We start from the raw sequence: 23,236 nt of genomic DNA, 5'->3' as shown, positions 1-23,236 counted from the left end.
GCAGTAGAAGCACTCAGTCTCAGGCTTAGGTCCAGACTTGGGTTTCTTCTCCTGAACAGCAACTTGCTTGCTGTTCTTCTTGAAGTTCCCCTTCTTCTTCCCTTTGCCCTTTTTCTTGAAACTAGTGGTCTTATTGACCATCAACACTTGATGCTCCTTTTTGATTTCTACCTCCGCAGCCTTTAGCATTGCGAAGAGCTCGGGAATCGTCTTATCCATCCCTTGCATGTTATAGTTCATCACGAAGCTCTTGTAGCTTGGTGGCAGTGATTGAAGAATTCTGTCAATGACGCTATCATCCGGAAGATTAACTCCCAGTTGAATCAAGTGATTGTTATACCCAGACATTTTGAGTATATGCTCACTGACAGAACTATTCTCTTCCATCTTGCAGCTGTAGAACTTATTGGAGACTTCATATCTCTCAATCCGGGCATTTGCTTGAAATATTAACTTCAACTCCTGGAACATCTCATATGCTCCATGACGTTCAAAACGTCGTTGAAGACCTGGTTCTAAGCCGTAAAGCATGGCACACTGAACTATCGAGTAGTCATCAACTTTGCTCTGCCAGACATTCATAACATCTGGTGTTGCTCCTGCAGCAGGTCTGGCACCCAGCGGTGCTTCCAGGACGTAATTTCTGTGCAGCAATGAGGATAATCCTCAAGTTACGGACCCAGTCCGTGTAATTGCTACCATCATCTTTCAACTTTGCTTTCTCAAGGAACGCATTAAAATTCAACGGAACAACAGCACGGGCCATCTATCTACAATCAACATAGACAAGCAAGATACTATCAGGTACTAAGTTCATGATAAATTTAAGTTCAATTAATCATATTACTTAAGAACTCCCACTTAGATAGACATCTCTCTAATCATCTAAGTGATCACGTGATCCAAATCAACTAAACCATAACCGATCATCACGTGAAATGGAGTAGTTTTCAATGGTGAACATCACTATGTTGATCATATCTACTATATGATTCACGCTCGACCTTTCGGTCTCAGTGTTCCGAGGCCATATCTACATATGCTAGGCTCGTCAAGTTTAACCTGAGTATTCTGCGTGTGCAAAACTGGCTTGCACCCGTTGTAGATGGACGTAGAGCTTATCACACCCGATCATCACGTGGTGTCTGGGCACGACGAACTTTGGCAATGGTGCATACTCAGGGAGAACACTTTTATCTTGAAATTTAGTGGGAGATCATCTTATAATGCTACCGTCAATCAAAGCAAGATAAGATGCATAAAAGATAAACATCACATGCAATCAATATAAGTGATATGATATGGCCATCATCATCTTGTGCTTGTGATCTCCATCTCCGAAGCACCGTCATGATCACCATCGTCACCGGCGCGACACCTTGATCTCCATCGTAGCATCGTTATCGTCTCGCCAATCTTATGCTTCTTCGACTATCGCTACCGCTTAGTGATAAAGTAAAGCATTACAGGGCGATTGCATTGCATACAATAAAGCGACAACCATATGGCTCCTGCCAGTTGCCGATAACTCGGTTACAAAAAATGATCATCTCATACAATAAAATTTAGCATCATGTCTTGACCATATCACATCACAACATGCCCTGCAAAAACAAGTTAGACGTCCTCTACTTTGTTGTTGCAAGTTTTACGTGACTGCTACTGGGCTTAGCAAGAACTGTCCTTACCTACGCATCAAAAACCACAACGATAGTTTGTCAAGTTGGTGTTGTTTTAACCTTCGCAAGGACCAGGCGTAGCCACACTCGATTCAACTAAAGTTGGAGAAACTGACACCCGCCAGCCACCTGTGTGCAAAGCACGTCGGTAGAACCAGTCTCGCGTATGCGTACGCGTAATGTCGGTCTGGTCCGCTTCATCCAACAATACCGCCGAACCAAAGTATGACATGCTGGTAAGCAGTATGACTTATATCGACCACAACTCACTTGTGTTCTACTCGTGCATATAACATCTACGCATAAAACCAGGCTCGGATGCCACTGTTGGGGAACGTAGTAATTTCAAAAATTTCCTACGCACACGCAAGATCATGGTGATGCATAGCAACGAGAGGGGAGAGTGTTGTCCACGTACCCTCGTAGACCGAAAGCGGAAGCGTTAGCACAACGCGGTTGATGTAGTCGTACGTCTTCACGATCCGACCGATCAAGTACCGAACGCACGGCACCTCCGAGTTCAGCACACGTTCAGCCCGATGACGTCCGCCGAACTCCGATCCAGCCGAGTGTTGAGGGAGAGTTTCGTCAGCACGACGGCGTGGTGATGATGATGATGTTCTACCGACGTAGGGCTTCGCCTAAGCACCGCTACAGTATTATCGAGGTGGACTATGGTGGAGGGGGGCACCGCACACGGCTAAAAGATCAAACGATCAATTGTTGTGTCTCTAGGGTGCCCCCTGCCCCCGTATATAAAGGTTCAAGGGGGAAGGTGTGGCCGGCCAGGAGGGGGCGCGCCAGGAGGAGTCCTACTCCCACCGGGAGTAGGACTCCCTCCCTTTTCCTTGTTGGATTAGGAGTGGAGGGGGAAAGAGGAGGGAGAGAGGAAGGAAAGGGGGGGCGCCGCCCCCCTCTCCTTGTCCTATTCGGACTAGGGGGGAGGGGCGCACGGCCCTGCCCAGGCCGCCTCTCCTCTCTTCCACTAAGGCCCACTATGGCCCATTAAGCCCCCGGGGGGGTTCCGGTAACCTCCCGGTACTCCGGTAAAATTCCGATTTCACCCGGAACACTTCTGATATCCAAATATAGGCTTCCAATATATCAATCTTCATGTCTCGACCATCTCGAGACTCCTCGTCATGTCCGTGATCACATCCGGGACTCCGAACAACCTTCGGTACATCAAAACATATAAACTCATAATATAACCGTCATCGAAACTTTAAGCGTGCGGGCCCTACGGGTTCGAGAACTATGTAGACATGACCGAGACACATCTCCGGTCAATAACCAATAGCGGAACCTGGATGCTCATATTGGCTCCCACATATTCTACGAAGATCTTTATCGGTCAGACCGCATAACAACATACGTTGTTCCCTTTGTCATCGGTATGTTACTTGCCCGAGATTCGATCGTCGGTATCTCAATACCTAGTTCAATCTCGTTACCGCCAAGTCTCTTTACTCGTTCCGTAATACATCATCCCGCAACAAACTCATTAGTTGCAATGCTTGCAAGGCTTAAGTGATGTGCATTACCGAGAGGGCCCAGAGATACCTCTCCGACAATCGGAGTGACAAATCCTAATCTCGAAATACGCCAACCCAACAAGTACCTTCGGAGACACCTGTAGAGCACCTTTATAATCACCCAGTTACGTTGTGACGTTTGGTCGCACACAAAGCGTTCGTCCGGTAAACGGGAGTTGCATAATCTCATAGTCATAGGAACATGTATAAGTCATGAAGAAAGCAATAGCAACATACTAAACGATCGAGTGCTAAGCTAACGGAATGGGTCAAGTCAATCACATCATTCTCCTAATGATGCGATCCCGTTAATCAAATGACAACTCATGTCAATGGCTAGGAAACATAACCATCTTTGATCAACGAGCTAGTCAAGTAGAAGCATACTAGTGACACTCTGTTTGTCTATGTATTCACACAAGTATTATGTTTCCGGTTAATACAATTCTAACATGAATAATAAACATTTATCATGATCTAAGGAAATAAATGATAACTTTATTATTGCCTCTAGGGCATATTTCCTTCAGCTCCATCCCAGTGATAGAAAGGGAAAGGACATGTATTTGTATCATTGCCATTAAGGATAAAATGATGGAGTTTATTCATATTGCTTGAATTTATTTTATCTACATCATGTCATCTTGCTTAAGGTGTTACTCTGTTTTTATTAACTTAATACCCTAGATGCATATTGGATAGCGGTCGATGGGTGAAGTAATAGTAGTAGATGCAGGCATGAGTCGGTCTACTTGTCTCGGACATGATGCCCATATACATGATCATTGCCTTGAATATCATCATAACTATGCGCTTTTCTATCAATGGCCAAACCGTAATTTGTTTACCCACCGTATGTTTTTTGTTTAATAGAGAAGCCTCTAGTGAAAACTATAGGCCCCGGGTCTACTTTTATCATATATAAAATCCAAAAATACTTTGCTGCAATGTTATTACCGTTATTTTATTTTGTATCTACTGCTACGAGATTTGATCCTTGCAAATAACCGTCGAGGGGATCGACAACCCCCTTGATCGCGTTGGGTGCAAGTATTTGCTTTTGTGTGTGCAGGTACTGCTAATGAGGTTCTGCGTGGTTCTCCTACTGGATTGATAACGTTGATTGAGGGGAATACTTATCTCTACTGTACTGCTTCATCCTCTCCTCTTCGAGGAAATCCCAACATAGCTCACAAGTAGTAGCAAGAATTTCTGGTGCCGTTGCCAGGGAGACATCACCAAAACCAATCAAGTTCCTTCGCATAAACTATCACATCTACTTGTTCTTACTTTCATTTGTCATTTTCCTATCGTTTTCATCCACCCCCCCCACTTCTAAAACAATTTTACAAAAACACAAAAATAATTTTGTTTGCTTGTTTTGATTGCTTGGTTGTTCCTTGTGGGGGGGGGGGGGGGGTGAATTGGATTAGGGGAGGAATCCAACTCCTCCCCCATGGTTGGCGCCCCAAAGGGGGACTTTCCCCCTTTTGGTGGCTGCCCTTTCCTCCTCCTCCAACACACACACACACACACACACTAGGTTTTTTTGCTCTATTGGTCATACAAATTTTGGAGCCTCCTCTAGTTCTTCTAGTTATAGTTTTAGTTGGTCCTATTTGAGTAATTAGAGCTAGGAGGGAGAATCCTGTTGTCCTCATAATTAGAAGCCCTGTGTGGTTCTAATCTTCTCCCTCTAATTCTTCGGCGAAGATTAGCTCTGGACGGCGAAGCGCTGCCGAATCATGAAGGTTGCACGCTTGCAACCAAGTAGAGAGGTTGTGCTTTCGGTTTTCGGTTCGTGGGACTTTTCGTGGGCGGTACGAGGGATTGTTCATCGACGGTTCGAGGGACTCCAAGTACAATCTACACAGACACGTTCTTCTTCTCTTGCAACTCGGTGACGATAACGATCGTGATCTCAACCTGTTATGCATCTTCATATTAATCTTGGGTGGTCGTAGGCGCGATTTTTTTCTACTACGTTTCCCAATAAAATCTCGAGGGTTCCTTCTTGAGGGCATTATTGCTTGGAATATGTCCAGATTTAATCTCTAGGTGATAACCCATGATATGTTTTCCGGTGGTCGGATCCGACATCAGTGGCACACGTGTGTTGTTCCCTTTCTGTAGGTGTTATTGTTGAGGAACCTCTCTCGTAGTTCATGTGTTGCCAAGGGCGGTGGTTTGTGTTGTTGTTTGTCGCGGATGGTTTTGGCATGACTTTTAGGTCCATTGTTCAATATAATTTGTTGTGTTCCTCATCATGTCTTCACTAGCTCTTGTTATTGTCTTGGTGGAAAGTCCAGGTATAATTTATTTTTTAATATATTAACACATTTTTAAAATAAAAGTTTAACCGCTTTTCCTGTGGAGATCATATGTCAATGTCTTACAAACATGCATTTTTTCTAAGTTAATAATATCATAATCATATACTATACAAGGATAAGTTTGCTATTTCTCATATGCACTCATGTTTTTTGGGCGTTGTGACTAGTATAGATATTGTTATAGCAGAGCAACTATTTGTTCCAAAATTTTGGAGGTTTCTCATCCTTACAAATCTTCCCTACGAGTGTTGTTTGATTCTTTTTTTTTCTTCAAGAAGAGGGAGTACCCCGGCTCTGCATCATGCGATGCAAACAACCATTTTATGAAACTAAACTAAATTCAAGTACCGAGCACCAAACATGAACAAAAAAATTGACTGCATCTGGCAGAAACGAGATTACATAGCCAATCCATATAATCTACGAATGGCTTGGCAACTCAACCCCGTGCAACCATTTTAAGTTAGTTGCACCTAAAGGCCATAAGGGCCCGCGCATCCACACACTATAGTGATGACCATATATGGCTTCACACCGTAACTCTCTAGATAACCTGCAAAAATTAGGAATAGATGATCTAGTATAAAGAAAACTCATCCCAACAATTCCAAATTGCTCAAAAACACAAACTCCCATACGGATTTGACCTTTTTGATAATGGTGAATACCACCTAACCAGTTTTCAAATAAATTTGAAATACTCGTTGGTGGTAGTAAATTTTTAGGTAACGTGGATAGTGCGCCAAATCAAGATAGTAAACGGGCATGACCAAAATAAATGAATTGCTGTTTGATTTGCGGAAATGCAGTTCATAGAATTTGCCTTATGATTCATTTGTACTAGATTTCATAGGAAAATTTGTGTCCACTCGAACCCCATTTGACGATTTTATGATTTTCTTGTGCTCCATCCGACATCGATGCAATCTTGTAGTATTAAAGATGGCATGTCGGTGGTATCAGTGGTTGATGATGTAGATGCGGTTAGTATGTTGACGTATGATCCTTTGAAGACCAGCCAACCGCTTGCCTTCGTGGACCGTGGAGGTTTCGACGTTGCGGTCACCCACTTGACCGTGACCGTTGGACAGGTGGAGTCTGCGCGTGACAAGGTTGATGGGATTCTCTTCCAGATAGAGCTTCATAGGTTGGTCGCACGTTTGGAGGCAACTAGCACTGGATCTGCCAAGACAACTACCACTCATCAGTCTGTTGGGTTGTTCTTATGGCCTGACCTGTCTCCGTGGATTTGGGGATGCCCGTGGCCTTCGGCCGAGGTTCACTTGTTGATGGTTTCTTTGCGATGCAGCAGTGTGAGGAGGGTTGGTGGTCATTGTGGGTTGGGTTTGGTTGTCGGGCTGGCCGTGAGCTTATGGGGCTGCATGCTCTGTGAGTAGTTCATATGTGGCCAGTTTGTATCGGTTTTCGCTTGTTTTCTATTAATTAACCGAGCAATTCCTTTTGCTTAATTAATTGATAAGGTGAATCTTTTGACTCCGTTTTAAAGAAAAAACGACGACATGTCATCCTATGCTTGTGTTTTTTCCATTCTTGCATTGTAGAAATCCTACGAGTCAAAGAGGCCCGAAATGTGCCCCGTTGATCTCTACTGCCAGTCTTTACATCGCCGAGGTGCCAGGTTCCTTGCGTGTTGCTGGTCGTCGTGGTGGCTTTTGGAGGACGCGCGCGATGGGACACGGAGCAGCAGGAAGGTCAAGTTGGAACTGAAGCAAGTCCCATATGAAGCTAGCTCCCCGCCGTCAACAAAAGGTGCTGATGATACTATAAGAAAAGAACGATCTTGGTTGTAATTATGCCGTAGATGATTATAATGATGTAGCAGTACGTGCTTTCAGTTTTCCATTGCCGCGTCCATCCATCGGAATGAATCCTCATGCGCGCTCTGCGTATTAGGTGATGCTAATAACTCAACGTAGTATCTCGGATAGATTTCGTGCAAAGTTTTCGTCGATGCTTGATAGCATGTGCTTTTGACCAAGTTAACGTGTTGATATGGCTTAATAACTAAGATCCAGAGTATTCCCATGATTAAGGTGCAGAGTTACTCAAGTAGAAACAAAGCTCTTTTCCCTTTTTTGTGTGTGGGAGGAGAAGCAAATCAGCTGCTGTTATGCTCAGGGCCTTCTCTAGGACGTCTCCATCAAAACATTCACCCAGGGTTGCTCAAGTATAGACATAGAAGCACATATAATTTATACATATGTCATGGTTGTTCATGGAGCAAAATGTTTTTCTTTCTTTCGGAAAAAAAAGCTTAATGAAAGGTTGAGCTCAGAGAAGGAAACGATAGTTTATTTCAGGCTTTTGTTCGGAGGATTTTTGGTTGTTAGATGCATGGCAACTTAAGAAACCATGTATAAAGCTCCAAAGTGTGATCAAAGGAAACGCCCGAATCTCAAAAGCGCGCCACGAGCTCGCCCAATTAGGTTTTCTTAATCCTCCCGCGCTGGAATACCGCAGCGTTCATCTTAAACTATTCCTCCAGATAGCATTATGCAGGGAGAGCCGCATTAGTTTAGAAATGCAGATATGTCGTGAACATGATAGAAAAACACACACGGCTAGGCAGCTTCGCTTTACTTTACTTTGCTTTGCATTATGTGCGTTTTTTCAATGCATATCATTCCATCTTTTACCCTCTAACGAACCCATTTTCCTCTGCCATCTGCCTTGTGCCTTGCTCTTGTGCTAGTTGACAAGGCACTCGTTTGCATTATTGAACTCTATGCATTAGTTAATTTGCATTTGTGATAATATAAGTAAGCAGGCGCAGATCGAAATCTTTTGGATCTAAGAACAGTGATTCGATGCGTTTTTAATACTTGGCACGAGGCCAATTTGGTGGGGGTGGGACTTTCGCTTTAGGGACAGACAGACAGACAGACAGGTGCCTGCGCGGGGAGATTTTCCCGCCACTTTAATCATTAGTCTACTCCTGCTCGATCGTCCTACTCCTACCAATGAAAGGGAATACTACACCAAAACACGCACACACATTTTGCACAATGGAAAAGCCACTCCATTTCCATTTCCATGGGGTGGTAGTAGGAGGCGAAGAATGATAAAGAATGCATGTAGCAGCGTGATGGCACGCCTGGCTCCCTGTAGTCGCTATTGACCATCGGCGATCGAGAAACAAACGCGTAAGCACACGCACGCAACATGCGCTCGCTCGTAGCCTGGTGTAGTATTCTGCATGTCATTCACATTTCGCCGGGGAGACAAAAACAAATGCGCCCCCGACGATCCTGCTTCCACATTGACTTCCGGCGAGGGCAGGGAGATCCGTACGGGCGCGGCGACTATATGAACGCTGCCTCGCGCATCGCACTCATCATCAAACACCCAACTCGCTCCATCACTTCGAAGCTCCAAGGTTTAGTAACAAGCTATAGCTGAGCACGTAGCTCGTAATCATCCAGCTTGGTCGCCGCCGCCGCCACCACTTGTCAGTTGTCACGTCGATCGATCGATCAAATGGAGCAGGAACAAGTGCTGGTGGTGCCTCAGGTGTCCGGTAACAGCTGCTGCACCTGTAGCAACACGAGCTCCGGCTCCCTGAACGCGTCGTCTCCGAGCTCCGACGACAGCAGCGCTGTCGCCGCGGGCAAGAAGCGGCCGCGCAGGGACCTGAAGCACCCGACGTACCGCGGCGTGCGCATGCGCACCTGGGGCAAGTGGGTGTCCGAGATCAGGGAGCCCCGCAAGAAGTCCCGCATCTGGCTCGGCACCTTCGACACCGCCGAGATGGCCGCGCGCGCGCACGACGTCGCCGCCATCGCCATCAAGGGCCGCGCCGCGCACCTCAACTTCCCGGGCCTCGCGCACGAGCTGCCCCGCGCGGCCTCGGCCGCGCCCAAGGACGTCCAGGCCGCCGCCGCGCTCGCCGCGGCCACGCCGTCGCCCGTCGACGCGCTCTCGCCCGACACCATTGCTGCGAAGGAGCAGGAGGAGGAGATTGAGGAGGTTTCGGAGCCGGCAGCCCCCGAGCAGGCACCATCGCCGGATTGTCTGTTGATCGAGAATGCAGGACCCGAATATGGCGGCATTGGGCTCGACTACGCGTTTCTCGACGTGCCGGACTTCCTCCTTGAGTTCGGGCTCGCGTCGCCGGAACCGCCGTCCTACTGCGGTTCGCCGTGGGATGACCTCGACGACAATCTCTTCTTCGGGGAACCGTTGCTGCTCTGGGAGCACTGACGATCGACGATACAACCGGCCGGATGCATGCATGGACCAGATTCTCTTGCTGGATCTCTTGGTCGATATGCATGCTAGTGTTACAACTTACTAACCTCGGCAATCTACACTAACATCTTCGCTAAAGATGGAACCAATTCGTTTAATTTGTTACTTTACAGGTCAAATAAAATTGATGTCGCTTTAGGAGGCGATATCATATCATGCGGTTGCGGTCAAGGTTTCAAGACCTGACTGCAACTTTGGTTTCCCGCTTTCATCTTTTTTCCAGCTGAGGCGAGGTTCAGCTTGTAATAGGGTACAAACGATGGGTGCATTAGCTAGCTAGCTGCTGCCAGTTCTTTTTTGCCCTGCAGCTCGAGGCCGAGCAGCAGGGTTTTTTCTGGTAGCGTTTCTGCACGTGTAAGATCCGTTTTCCCATCTTTTCATTGGGTGTAAATCAGAGTATTTTCTTCCCGGAATTCCTGGCTTTTGCCTGCATTTTGCGTCTTGTTCTTACTACTACTCCGTATTAAATTTCCTGAAGAATCAGGCCAGCTCGATCGGTCTCCACACACACAGTGCTACTTAGTAGCGTATGAAGCAACATCTCTAACAGTAACGGCACGATGTATGTATGCGCTCAACTTTTGCTGATGCAGAATTGCGACGGACGCAACGCAACGCGATCATGCGTGCAGCGCATGGGGATTATTTTACGATGAACGGAGCCACCCACCGTTCTGTCTCTTCTTGTCCTCAGGCTGAGCATTATGTACAGTATGTTCGTCCCATTTTGTTGGGCCCTCGGGACGTATAAGCAATTGATGCACGGGTTACCGGCCCACTACGGCAATACTATACTTTTTGTTCGAGAAAAATACTAGCTGCTTGCATGATTGTAGCCGGCCCGAGAAACTAGTCTTAGTATAGCATAAGGATGTGGTTGGTGTGTGTCACTGGCCGGTGTGGTTAGTGGCACAGTAGTATTTTTCGTGTATGCATGTGGGACGTACGTAGGTGTCCCAAAATTATATAGCAATGTATCCATACGCCGGCGCCGTTAGGTACGAATTACGATCGACTGTGGAGCCACGCATCCATGCACATGCCGTCTACGTAGTCGTGTGGCTCGTGTCAATTCTTAATGCTGGCACTAGTCAGTCAAGTTACTCCGGCCATGACGTTACCTTTTTGCCAGTTTCTTATGGGCATGCGACAGTTTGGGAGCATGTGGAGGATTCCAGCCAAGCTTCTGTGCATGCTTCGGGGGATGAGAGCTGTTGTTTACCGTTTGGTTGCGATCTGTCGTGACCCGGGGCTGGGGCTGGGGCTGGGAGTGCCGTTTTTGGACCTACTCGCCGCACGCCACGGCAATGGCACCTTCTGTGCTAAGCTCGTGCCGTCATGTGGGTATATTATTGACTTAACATGCTGGATGCACTAGTTAATTTGCCCAATTATTGGCCCCGTACTACGTTCAACTCGACGCACGCCATGGCAACGGCACATTGGCAGCTTGCTTGCTTGCTGTTTTGTATATCGTACGTACTATAATTAAGTTGGTTGATTTGGTGTCTGTCAAGAGACTAGTGGAAGCATTCCCCGGCATTATTGGGAGGTCTCAGTGTCCCAAGTGGACGGAAGTGCAGCACTTCATACCGTTTAGTACAAAGGTCAGAATATCAGGTAATTTACCTCAAAAACAGAAAAGAGTGTGGTGTAGGGGACAGTGGAGCTTGCATGAGAGTAAATGAGGAAGTTGCCTCAATTATGGATTCCTGTCCAGTAGTGTGGCTGCTCCGACGTTGCCACCGGCGGCAAGTTCACAACAATAATTGTCAGAAAAGCAGCTAGGGAATCGGCATCCCTGCGCTGCTGATCTATAGTGGTAATAAGCGGAGGCATTTGCGATCGGTCGGCCCTACAACTGTTTACATACAATAATGGGCGACGTCCAATGAGACCTCCGATTCCTCTCATCTTATTCCACGAACGGCGTGGTCCAGATCGGTTGTTGTTCTCGGCGTCAGCAGTCCCAGCAGCAGCAGTGGTAGTAGTACGTACCCTATATTCCTCGCACACGCGCCCAAAACAAAAACGGTCTGCCCTACGCACAGGGCGATCCTGGCACAGAAACAATATAGGAATTTGCCGATCCTCACTGTAGCTGCGTACCATGAAACTTGAGGGAGGAGATGAGATGCTGGCCTTTATTCCAAAGACTATATACGTACTGCTACCTCGGCCGGCCGGCAGCATCTGGTGATAAGACCGCACGCTTTTGAGGCCATCACTACCACTTCTCTACCTAACAGAAATGAAATGAAGTGGGTGCTTTGTTGCGTCACCACGGGCGATGCCGCGAGCAACGAGAATCCTAGGCGCCGTCTGCCGGCAGAGCTCACTGTGGGCACGATGATCGCATGCGAGGGGGGGTCGTCGGGTATAGCGGCATGGATCGATCGCTCATGGACATCGTGCACAAAGAGGAGGGTGAGAGAAGAGTATGTTCCAGAGGAGATGCATCAGTGAATCGCAAGCTAGTCATACTAGGACTCCATCATTGAGCTAAATTACCAGCACGAAGGGAGCCGATGAATGAACCCGCACGTTGCTATTTTGATGATAAGGTACGTTGTCATCAGTGGGTTCTTGACTCCGAGTCTAGCCGCTGATCCTAGCAGCCCGTAACAGTTTGCTGAGCTACGCATGGTACGGCCTCGACGGTCGCAGGGTGGGTGGGCAAAATGCGTGTAAAACATGCGTCGCTCAGCGTGACTGAGGGGCTGTTTGGATTGTGACTATCTTTGTCATATGATTTCACATGATTTTAGCCACACTTGCGACACTTGCTTTAGTTGAGTTGCTCAAATTGTCAGCCACACTTTGGCTTGCCTAAGGGATCTTACCACATTTTTTGTGTCTATGACATGTGGGGTTCATTGCTCATAAAAAAATTCTTGCCTTAGGTGTGACTAGAACCAAACACGTACCTAACTTGGTCAAAGTTGCCTAAGGCTAGGTATGACAAAGTGTGGCTAGGAACCAAACAGCCCCTGAGTTTCACCCCTGTTCTTTGCTTCCTGGTACGTGCCCTGCTATGCTGCTAGGTAGTAGTACCTGCTTGCTCGCTCGCCGATGTCTCTCCTCGCCCAAACTGCTGACCGCACCGACTAACCTGGATTACTCGCATTTCTTAATATAAAAACGTGGCAATTCTATGATTTGTGTCCCTGCTGCTCGGGGACCTGGAAACAGTAACTATTCTAATCTTGGGGCTTTCCATTTGTATCCAACCATGCTCACGGACCTGGAACGGATGCAAGAACAGATTTTGTTTTTTGTTTTTACGTGGGAAGGACTTGCAAACGCATAGCCAAGAGATTTGGTTAGTGTTGCCATCGGTGGACTTTTTATTAACCTACTCAGGTAGACCCTGCCATTTATAGTTTTGTTATTGCCTTTCGCGAAGGTGAATATTGCCCTTCTTTTCTAATTTTCTCTATTCTTTTTGTTGTTGTTGTCGTCGAGGGGTTCTTTTCTACTTTCCAACCCGCACAGCGTCCGAATAAAGGCCCAACTAAGGTTTAACACAAACCCCAACCCGTACTGAAGCCCATTCTCCGCTCATCTATAGCAAGCTTAAGGCGCCAGTTACAGGGCATTTCGTACATGGCGCTTACACCACCTTCATAATGCCCCGGCCCATATAAAAATATACTACTCCGTACTACGTACTTCTTCCCACGAGAGCTATATCGAGATCAAAATCACTAATTAAGAAGTATTCTTTTAAAAAGGCCACTCTCACCTTCCCAGGTTGAAGCCTGAGAGTTTTTCTTTTTTCTGTAAATTCTTTTATTCAAAACGTTTTATCTCTCAAACGTGTGTATAAATCTCGAACCGTTTTCACCGTTGGATTCCTCATGTCGAGATCTTCAAAAGTAGATCCCATTTGATAGGTTTCGACAAAAATAATCATGAAAAAACGGACAAGAAAACCAAACCGGGAGCACATTTTTTCCTTTTCGAGAGGCACGGCTGTGCCTCTCATCGAAGAATAAAAAGGAAAACACTTTTCCCTTTTCCGAGAGGCACGGCCACAGAAGAAAATCCGTGCCTCCACGAGAAGTAAATCCAAGCCTCTCTTGATAGGAAAAAATCACGCTTTTTACTCCCTTTTGCAAGAGGCAGGAAGCAAATCCATGCCTCTCATTGTAGGAAAACATGTTTTTTTTATTTGGCGAGTCTCTTGTGTACGCAAATCCGTGCCTCCATTCGGTCCATGAGAAGTTATAGGAAACGCAGGGAATCTGTTTACTAGGCGTGCATTACACAGATATAAAGTACTGACACGATTTTACCAAATGTTAGTTTTGACAGCCTAAAATGTGTAGTAGTGCATTATGAACCACTTGTGAAAACCAGCCAAAAGAGATTGTCACCAGAGATGACTCCGTGGTGGCTCGAGATCAGTTCTGTTGCATACTTGTCATTTCTGACGTTCTAATATGATATCGTTTCATTAACTCCTGCTATACACACTGTCAATCAATGAACTCCTTCACTTGGCACTCTCCGTCTGCCCCTCGAATTAACTACTCTACAAAGTAGGCTCCGCCTCTCTGTCTGTACAACAATGATGTGTAAAGGATGCTATATGCTCCCTAATGGGAGTGCCGTTTGGCTCTGGGGTGCATATGTTCCCAAGTAAATCCAAAACAAATAGTAAACAAAATTTAAATTTTTTGATTTTTTTAAGATGTTCTTGTTAGTGTAACAAGTGTGCTTGCCAATTTTCATGTGAAACGGGATGACGGTGCTTCGTCGGTGAAAAAAATAAGTGTAACATTTGTCGTTTGACTTATTTTTTTTTGCACAGATCAAAATACTTGAGCTTTCCTCCTTAAAGATTGTAAGAGCGTTTTGGTGTGACAATGAACATGTCTATTTGTTTTAATTTTTTTTTAACATTTGCAAAAACATTTTTGGTTGGCAGGAGTGTATGCTCCCAAGAGCCAAATTGGATTTCCATGCTATAGTTTTCATTCAGAATTTTTTATTATTTCTACATTTATCATGTACATCATTAATATTTTTACACACATTTAAATTTGTTAATAAATGATTAACATTTATTTTAAATACATGTTTGATATCTAGTTTTTCCTATATAATTTACATTTTCACATACCTCTGAAACATTTATTTGATATACGTATAATATTGGCCAAATGAATGATTAACATTTTTCTAAATGTCACTTTTTTTAAAAGCGTGAACATTTTCAAAATAGCACAAACATTTGTGATGTATTCTATCAATGTTATATATTTTGCAAATCATTAATATTTTTATTGTGTCACATACGTTTTCGGAAACATGTGAACACTTTTAAAATATTACAAACATTTCTTAATATGCTTTCAACATTTTTTTCGAATTAAGTTAACATTTATTTTACATTGTGTTTACATTTTTCCATTTCAAGATTTTATTTATTTTTCTTGATTTTATCTTTTGAAATGAATGCATTTGCAATGTTTTAGAAAAGAAGAATAAAATACAAAAGAAAAACCTAACAATGGAAAAAACTGAAGTAAAGACGAACTCTGTTGAATCCTACCTGGGCCGGCCCATTGTGCAATGTCTGATGCGAGCGCTCGCTCCAGTTGGCATTAAGCGAGGTATAGGTGCGCCCCTCACTTCCTTCGTCACACAAGGTTTCAGGAACCTCCTAGAGGCTTCCAGACAGCTTTTGAAACTTCCAACCGGTTTTATATACTCTTTAATTTTTGTTCCTGTTTTTATGTTTGATTTTAATTTCTTTTCATATTTCTCTTTCTTTTTAATTTTAAATTAAACGAAATTTTCTGGATACTGTGAACAATTTTAAATTTTGATAAATTTTCCAATTCCATTTTTTTTTTGAATTCACGAACTTTCTGAAGTAGCATTTTTTATTGAAATTCTGAATTTTTTGAATACGTCAACTTTTCAAAGTTTTTTTGAATTCACAAAGTATTTTCGAGTTCGTGAACTTTCTTGGAATTCACAAAGTTTTTTTGTAAATGAAAAAACCATAGCTAGTTTTCCCTCTAAACCAGCAACCAAGAACGAGCCGAGATGAAGCATTTGAGCATATGAAAAAAACTAACAGACTAAGACATTGGGTGATAGCTACCACGAGCCAACTTCCAATTAGGGTGCTATAAGCGCTGGTTAGGAGCTCTCAAGCTCAATAACCCTTTATGTTTAACACCTAAAAACCTTTTATTTTTAGGGATGGCAAGCACAACAACCTTGTCTCTGAGCAGGAGGTGCGGTCTCGAGCACCGAATTCCCGTATGAACCAATTAATTATTTTCAAAAAAATCTGAAAATAAATTCACACAATATATGATCACAAAATTTCAAATCTAAAGCCAAAACATAGATAGACATATAAAATGATGTAAACCCAGAAATCGCACCTTCGCATGGATGCCTTCTCATGTGGTAGTTCCTTCCATACTCTCTCGGACATGGCTTACCTGCTTCGCAAAGGTTCTCACATCTGTGCTCCGAACTCATCGAATGATCCTCGCTCCTGCCCGCATTTCCTAAAATCAGTGACGGAAATACCAGTAAACGTGCCCTTCTTCATAGCCCAACCCATGCACATGATCGACCTCTCTACATCGTTCGTGGTGGTGTTCTGTTGCCCAGCCCGTGGTACTAATTACATGTACAAAGGTGTAACATAAGAATTGAAGTACGATACATATCGATCTATCTGCATCACTCGCTTGTTGTGCTCATGCTCTTCGTGTCAGCGGCCATTTGGCCTCCCACATGACGCTCTTCTTCTCTAGGTGCAAGTTGTCGGGCGATGAGGAGATACATTAGCTTTAGTAGTAAAATGTCAGTGCTCAGTCAATTTATCAATATCATTATAAACAATTGATAAACAACGACTCGGTAATCGCATTGTTAACACATATCTCATAGGTATGCCATCTCATCAATGCACAATTTATAAATATGAATCTATTCTAAATCGTGTGTTCATCCGCCTCCTATGTATGCAATAACACGGTCATAGCAAATGAAACTCATGTCATACAACCAGATTGCCTAGCGGCACATGACGCAGGCGTATGTGTGGTGTCGGCCCGACGCATGTAGCCTCCCTAGCGTTCCGGCCAGGCGCTAGGATTTCACGCCGTTACCTAACGGGTTGTAGCGTGCGGTCAACTGGCTAGTAGGGTTGACCAGGTTGTAGAGGAGTAGAGCTAGAAGGGGCATGAAGAAGACGCTAGATGGTCGCTGCTACTCCCGTAGGAGTCGTTGGGATTCCCCCAAGAGGAAGGGTGAGGCATCAAGTAGCAAGTTTTCCCTCAGTTAAGAATCAAGGTTTATCGAACCAGTAGGAGCTTCTAAGCTATACAGGTCAACAACACCTACACACAAAACACAAACAAAATTTGTGCCAACACGACAAAGGGTTGTCAATCCCCTTTTCTTGCTAGTTACAAGGTAAACCACAGGTGATAGAGATAGATAATGGCAAAAGTTAAAACGGCAAAATTGTGGTAGCTGTGTAGAAGAATCAAGCAATAGAGAATAGACCATGGGGCCATAGGTTCACTAGTGACATCTCTCTCGAAAACATCAAGTAACATGGTAAACAAATTATAGTTGGTTGCAATATTTATGACTATGATCATTCGTGGTATAATCTCATATGGGCATTACATGCGTGATAACTAGACCGTTAATCCAACTGCATCTACTATCAATACTCCACCCCAAAACCGCTATCAAGCATGCATCTGAAGGTATTAAGTTTGCAAGAAACAAAATATCGCAATAATCAAGATGACATAATGTAGACATAAAGAAGTCAATCAATATGACAAAATCCCATTGTTTTACACTTCGTTGCAACAATGCAATACGTGTCTTGGCCCTTAGTGTCGCTGGGCTAGATCGCCACAAGATTGAACCCACTACAAAGCACCACTCCATCTGAAAAACTCCCATCGAACTTGGCCAAAGAAGATGGATAGATCAGAGAGCTTACAAAGCTATTTAATTATACAACAAATAAAATCTCAGATGATTCAATTGGTTTGAATGAACAATCTAATCATACAATGACAATTCATCATGTCCCAACAAACACATCACGGATTACATTGAATTGATCCAGATCATGTGAGGACGCTCAGAGACAAGGTTGAACCAACTACTATGCACCACTCCCTCTGAAGAATTACTCATCTATCTTGGCCAGAGAAGACTCATAGATCGTAAAGCATAAATAGCTATAAAATTACGCAGCAAAGAAACTTCTAGAGATTCAAATAAATTCAATGAACAATCTAATCACAAATCCTCAATTCATCGGATCCCAACAAACATTCTACAGGAATTACATCAGATGGATCTCCGAAAAGATCATTGTATTGAAGATCGAGAGAGAGAGAGAGAGAGAGATCTAACTACTGCTATGGACCCATAGGTCCTGATGGAACTACTCACACATCATCATGGAGGCAGTAAGGTTGATGAAGAAGACTCCGACAATGGCTTCCCTATCCGGCGGAGCTCCGAAAAAGGCCTCGAGATGGGATCTTCATGGAACAGGAACTTGCAGCAGCGATAAAATTCTTCTGTAGGCTGTAGGCACAACGAACAATTTCGATATTAATAGGGATTTATGATAGTGGAATCAGGTCAAGGCAGAGCAAGGGTACCCCACACAGGCAGGCGGCGCGACTCCCCCTGGCCGCGCGGGGCACTCCTGTCGGCCCTTGGCAACTTCTCTCGGGGTGTCCCCAAGCTTCGTGTGTTTCTTGTTGCCCAAAAAAATCATAGGAAATTGACAACTTATTTTGACCCCGGTAGATACTGGTTTCCGCAAGGTGCAAATTTAATGAACATTGAGACATAGCACCAAAACCAAGAACATCATATAGTGCTTTAGGCATAGTAGACACACTTGCACCTGAATCAAATAAAGCATTGCATTCATAATTATTGATCTTAAACTTCAATAGTTGGTTCTCATCCATCATCTAATTTTCTAGGGATAGAAACCTCAAGCTTATTTTTTTTCATTAGCTTTAATAAGCACTTCTATGATATGTTTAGTAAAAGCGTTGTTATGATCATAGGCACTGGGTGAATTAATCATGGATTGCAACAAGGAGAGATAATCAGTCATAGAACATTTATTAAAGTCCTTGAAATCCAAAATATTGGGCGTGATGCTACCAAAAGTGTTCATCTCTTCAAACCCACTTTATTTTTTTTAGCATCAAGATTTTCACCCTCCGAACAATTGGGACTCCTTATACTTAAAGTTGACTCTTCACCACTTCCTTTATCATTTTTCAACACGTTGAATATTTCTATACAATGATTCTATGGGTGACTGATGACCCACAAGTATAGGTATCAATCGTAGTCCTTTCGACAAGTAAGAGTGTCGAACCCAACGAGGAGCAGAAGGAAATGACAAGCGGTTTTCAGCAAGGTATTTTCTGCAGGCACTGAAATTGTTGGTAAGAAGTAATTTGATAGCAAGATAATTTGTAACGAGCAAGAGACAGTGACGGTAACAAAAGTGCAGCAAGGTAGCCGAATCCTTTTTGTACCAAAGGACAGGCCGGAACGGTCTCCTATAATAAGCAAAACATTCTTGAAGATACACGGGAATTTCATCTAGTTACTTTCATCATGTTTGTTTGATTCGTGTTCGTTACTTTTATGATTTGATATGTGGGTGGACCGGTGCTTGGGTGATGTTCTTACTTGAACAAGCCCCCCACTTATGATTACCCCTCTCGCAAGCACCCGCAACTACGAAACAAGAATTAAGATAAATCTAACCATAGCATGAAACATATGGATCCAAATCAGCCCCTTACGGAATAGCGCCTAAACTAGGCTTTAAGCTTCTGTCACTCTAGCAACCATCATCTAATTACTACTCCACAATGCATTCCCTTAGACCCAAAGATGGTGAAGTGTCATGTAGTCGACGTTCAAATAACACCACTAAGGGAAACAACAACATACATATCATCAAAATACCGAACGAATACCAAATTCACATGATTAGTTATGATAAGACTTCTTCCATGTCCACAAAAACAAAAGTAACTACTCACAAATCATATTCATGTCCAAGATCAGAGGGGTATTGAATAGCATAATGGATCTGAACATATAATCTTCCAGAAAATAAACCAACTAGCATCAACTAAAAGATGTAATCAACACTACTAGCAACCCACAAGTACCAATCTGAGGTTTTGACACAAAGATTGAATACAAGAGATGAACTAGGGTTTCAGATGAGATGGTGCTGGTGAATATGTTGATGAAGATTGGTCCTCCCATGATGAGAGGCTTGTTGGTGATGACGATGGCTTCGATTCCCCCTCCTGGAGGGAAGTATCCATGCCGGAATTGCTCCGCTGGAGAGCAAAAGTGCTCCTGCCCAAGTTCCGCCTGGAGACGGCGGCGTTCCGTCTCGAAAGTCCTCCCCTTATTTTTTTCTAGGGCGAATGGGCTTATATACCGGAAGATGGGCACTGGTGGCTGGCTAGGGGACCCACAAGCCACCAGGTCGCACCCTGGGGGTGGGTGCGCCCTGGTGCCTCGTGGGCACATAGGTGGCCCCCTCTATTATTTGTTTCTTCTATTATTTTTTATTTATTCCAAAACAATTCTCCGTGAAATTTCAGCTTATTTGGAGATGTGCAGAATAGGTATCTCTGACATAGCTTTTTCAGGCCCAAAATTCCAACTACCGGCAATCTCCCTCTTCAAGTAGATCTTGCAAATTGAGAGAGTAAAGGGCATTAGAATGACACTACAAAGTCTTATATTGGTCAAAAACATTATAAATAGTTGCAGGAAATCATGATGCAAAATGGACGTATGAACTCCCCCAAGCTTAGACCTCGCTTGTCCTCAAGCGAAAGCCGATATCGATAACCATGTCCACATGTTTATAGAGAGAGGTGTCGATAAAAACAAAATATGGACATAGTAGCATCATGAATCATATCATAGCAGCAATATATTATCATCACAAAATTTCTCATGAGCGAGTAACAATTCACCACTACAACGAAGTATAAAGCATAAACTTTCCTGAAAACTAACAAACTATGTTCTTAGTATACAATGCAATTGCAATTCTTCATCTTTTCAGGAAGAGTCTCATGTAGGAGCTCTTGTTTAGCAAGTCCCCATACTCAACTATCATATAGTCCTCTATGATTTCTCACACTCACGACATATATATGGAGCAAAAGTTTCAGCCAGACACATAGAAAGATATGGGCTTATAATTTCACCTCCCAACTCATTTACCTCGAGGGTAATATCAAAACTAATAACTCATGATCACTCATATTCAACTGGATATATAAGTCTAGATCTTTCCCCACCACATGATGCTTGCAAAAGAGAAAAATAAAAAGGAATAGAGGAGAACACTATTTGACTCTTGCATGAAAAGTAAATACATAAAAGTAAAAGATAGGCCCTTCGCAGAGGGAAATAGAGGTAGTCAAGCGCTTTTTATTTTTGGATGTGCAACCTCTTAATGCAAAGGAACGTCACTTTATATTGCCCCTTGTGATAACAACTTTATTATGCAGTCCGTCGCTTTTATTTCTTTACCATCACAAGATTGTACAAAGCTTATTTTCTCTTACAATAAAAGATCATACATATTTAGAAGCGATTTTTATTGCCTTTTGCACCGATGACAACTTGAAGGATCTTATTCAATCCATAGGTAGGTATAGTGGACTCTTATGACATGAAACTAGGTTTAAGGGTTTTTGGATGCACAAGTAGTATCTCTACTTGGTTTGAATTTTTGGCTGGCAAAGATATTGAGCAAGCACCCCATGTTGGAGGATATACAACAAAATAACTTCTATGTGAATATTAACAACCATAACTAATTACGTGGTCTTCCTTTTCCAACGTCAATGGTTTGACATAAAATACTTAATGGGGTTTCACAATCATAAAAGATGTCCAAGATAGTATGTTCATATGTGAATCTTCTCTCCCCTTATTAATTCTATCATGAATTGCATCATTGACCAATGCTATGTTTGTCAACTTCCAATAAATTTTACCACTTATACTTTTCTTATGTGATGTCATTACTCCTCATGAGATTAGCATATGATCTTTCCATTATTTTCATTGTTCAGGTTGAAACATAAAAGTAAAGAAACAAAATCTCAAACTACTCTTTATTATATAACTCTCAACTCGATTACATAGATAGATAGATAACGAAACTAGCACTCAAAAATAGATCATAATAAACTTTTATTCAACTAAAGCACGAAATAGCTGAGAATCAAACTAAAAATAGGTAAAGATAATAAAAGTGATGGTGATACGATACCGGGGTACCTCCACCAAGCTTGGCAAAAGCCAAGGGGAGTGCCCATACCCGTGTACTCAAGTTTCCTTCTTTGGTGATGATGGTGGTGATGAAGTGGTGGGCTTGTCCTCCAGCTTCCATGGCATAGGTTCCCCATCATAAAAGGATGAACGAGTCTCTGGAGTCCTGAAACCCTCAGCTAAACTCACACCTCAAAATCTTGCCTCATACTCGAAATTTTGGTTTTGAAGATCATAGATTCGGCCTTGGAGATAGTCGATTCGTTCGTTGAGCGTGAACACGATCTCCCCCATTGACTGGCCATCCACCTTGTGATTACGGGTGAATTCCATGATCATGGAGTAGTTGGCGCTGGGTCCATGTTCCACCATCCCTTGGCACATGAAGGTCTCCTGCTCCACCGCTTCGAACCTGGCCTCCATGCTCCCTGTCTTCTTGGGCCCTTGAACATCCCGGATGTGAAGCACCCCCTCACGCATCTCGATGTCTTGAGGGTGTTTCATCACCTCCGGTAGGTAGGGGTTGATGACCTTCCCATAGAACTTGTCCTTGGAGGAGGTTGGTGGAGCCATGGTGATCTAGATCTGTCAGAAAAACAACACGAAACAAGAACTAAGGATATTTCTGTGATATGGTGGTCGAAACGTCCGAGGGTATATATAATGAATTTTTATCTTGCAAAACAAGTAATCCGGAAGAAAATGGAGTCGGGAAGGCTCACGAGGGGCCCACGAGCCACCAGGGCGCGCCCTGGGGGGTGGGCGCATCCTGGTGCCTCGTGGGCACCTGGGTGGCCCCCTCCACTGTTTCTTATTTTTGTATTGTTTCTAATATTCCAAAACTGACAGAAAATATTTTTATGGAATTTTTGGAGTCGGTTTACTTACCGTATCACGTACCTCTTCCTTTTCAGTGCTCTGGAGTGTTCTGGAAGGTTTCTCTTATGTATTCCTCTGGTGTCATAGTTTGAATAATGTTAGTTTCAACATTAATAGGTGTACCTGAGATATAATGCTTAATTCTTCACCCATGGACCACCTTCGGATTAGTGTC

The 23,236-nt window shown here is 43.7% G+C and overlaps 2 protein-coding genes across 2 annotated transcripts; one reads left to right on the top strand and one right to left on the bottom strand.

Moving 5' to 3' along the window:
- Positions 1-8,922: 8,922 nt before the first annotated feature.
- LOC109750012 (uncharacterized) lies at positions 8,923-10,162 on the top strand. The gene has a single exon (XM_020308955.3). The coding sequence runs from the start codon at positions 9,046-9,048 to the stop codon at positions 9,766-9,768; it is 723 nt and encodes a 240-aa protein (XP_020164544.1). The 5' UTR covers positions 8,923-9,045; the 3' UTR covers positions 9,769-10,162.
- A 12,212-nt stretch (positions 10,163-22,374) lies between these two features.
- On the bottom strand, positions 22,375-22,755 carry LOC109750013 (uncharacterized). The gene has a single exon (XM_020308957.1). It carries the CDS (start codon positions 22,753-22,755, stop codon positions 22,375-22,377), a length of 381 nt encoding a protein of 126 aa, XP_020164546.1.
- Positions 22,756-23,236: the final 481 nt, after the last annotated feature.

This window comes from Aegilops tauschii, chromosome 2 (genome assembly GCF_002575655.3).
Source record: "Aegilops tauschii subsp. strangulata cultivar AL8/78 chromosome 2, Aet v6.0, whole genome shotgun sequence".
Lineage (NCBI taxonomy): Eukaryota > Viridiplantae > Streptophyta > Magnoliopsida > Poales > Poaceae > Aegilops > Aegilops tauschii.
Note: the sequence above shows the minus strand (reverse complement) of the source record. Positions and strands in the feature narration are given on the sequence as shown.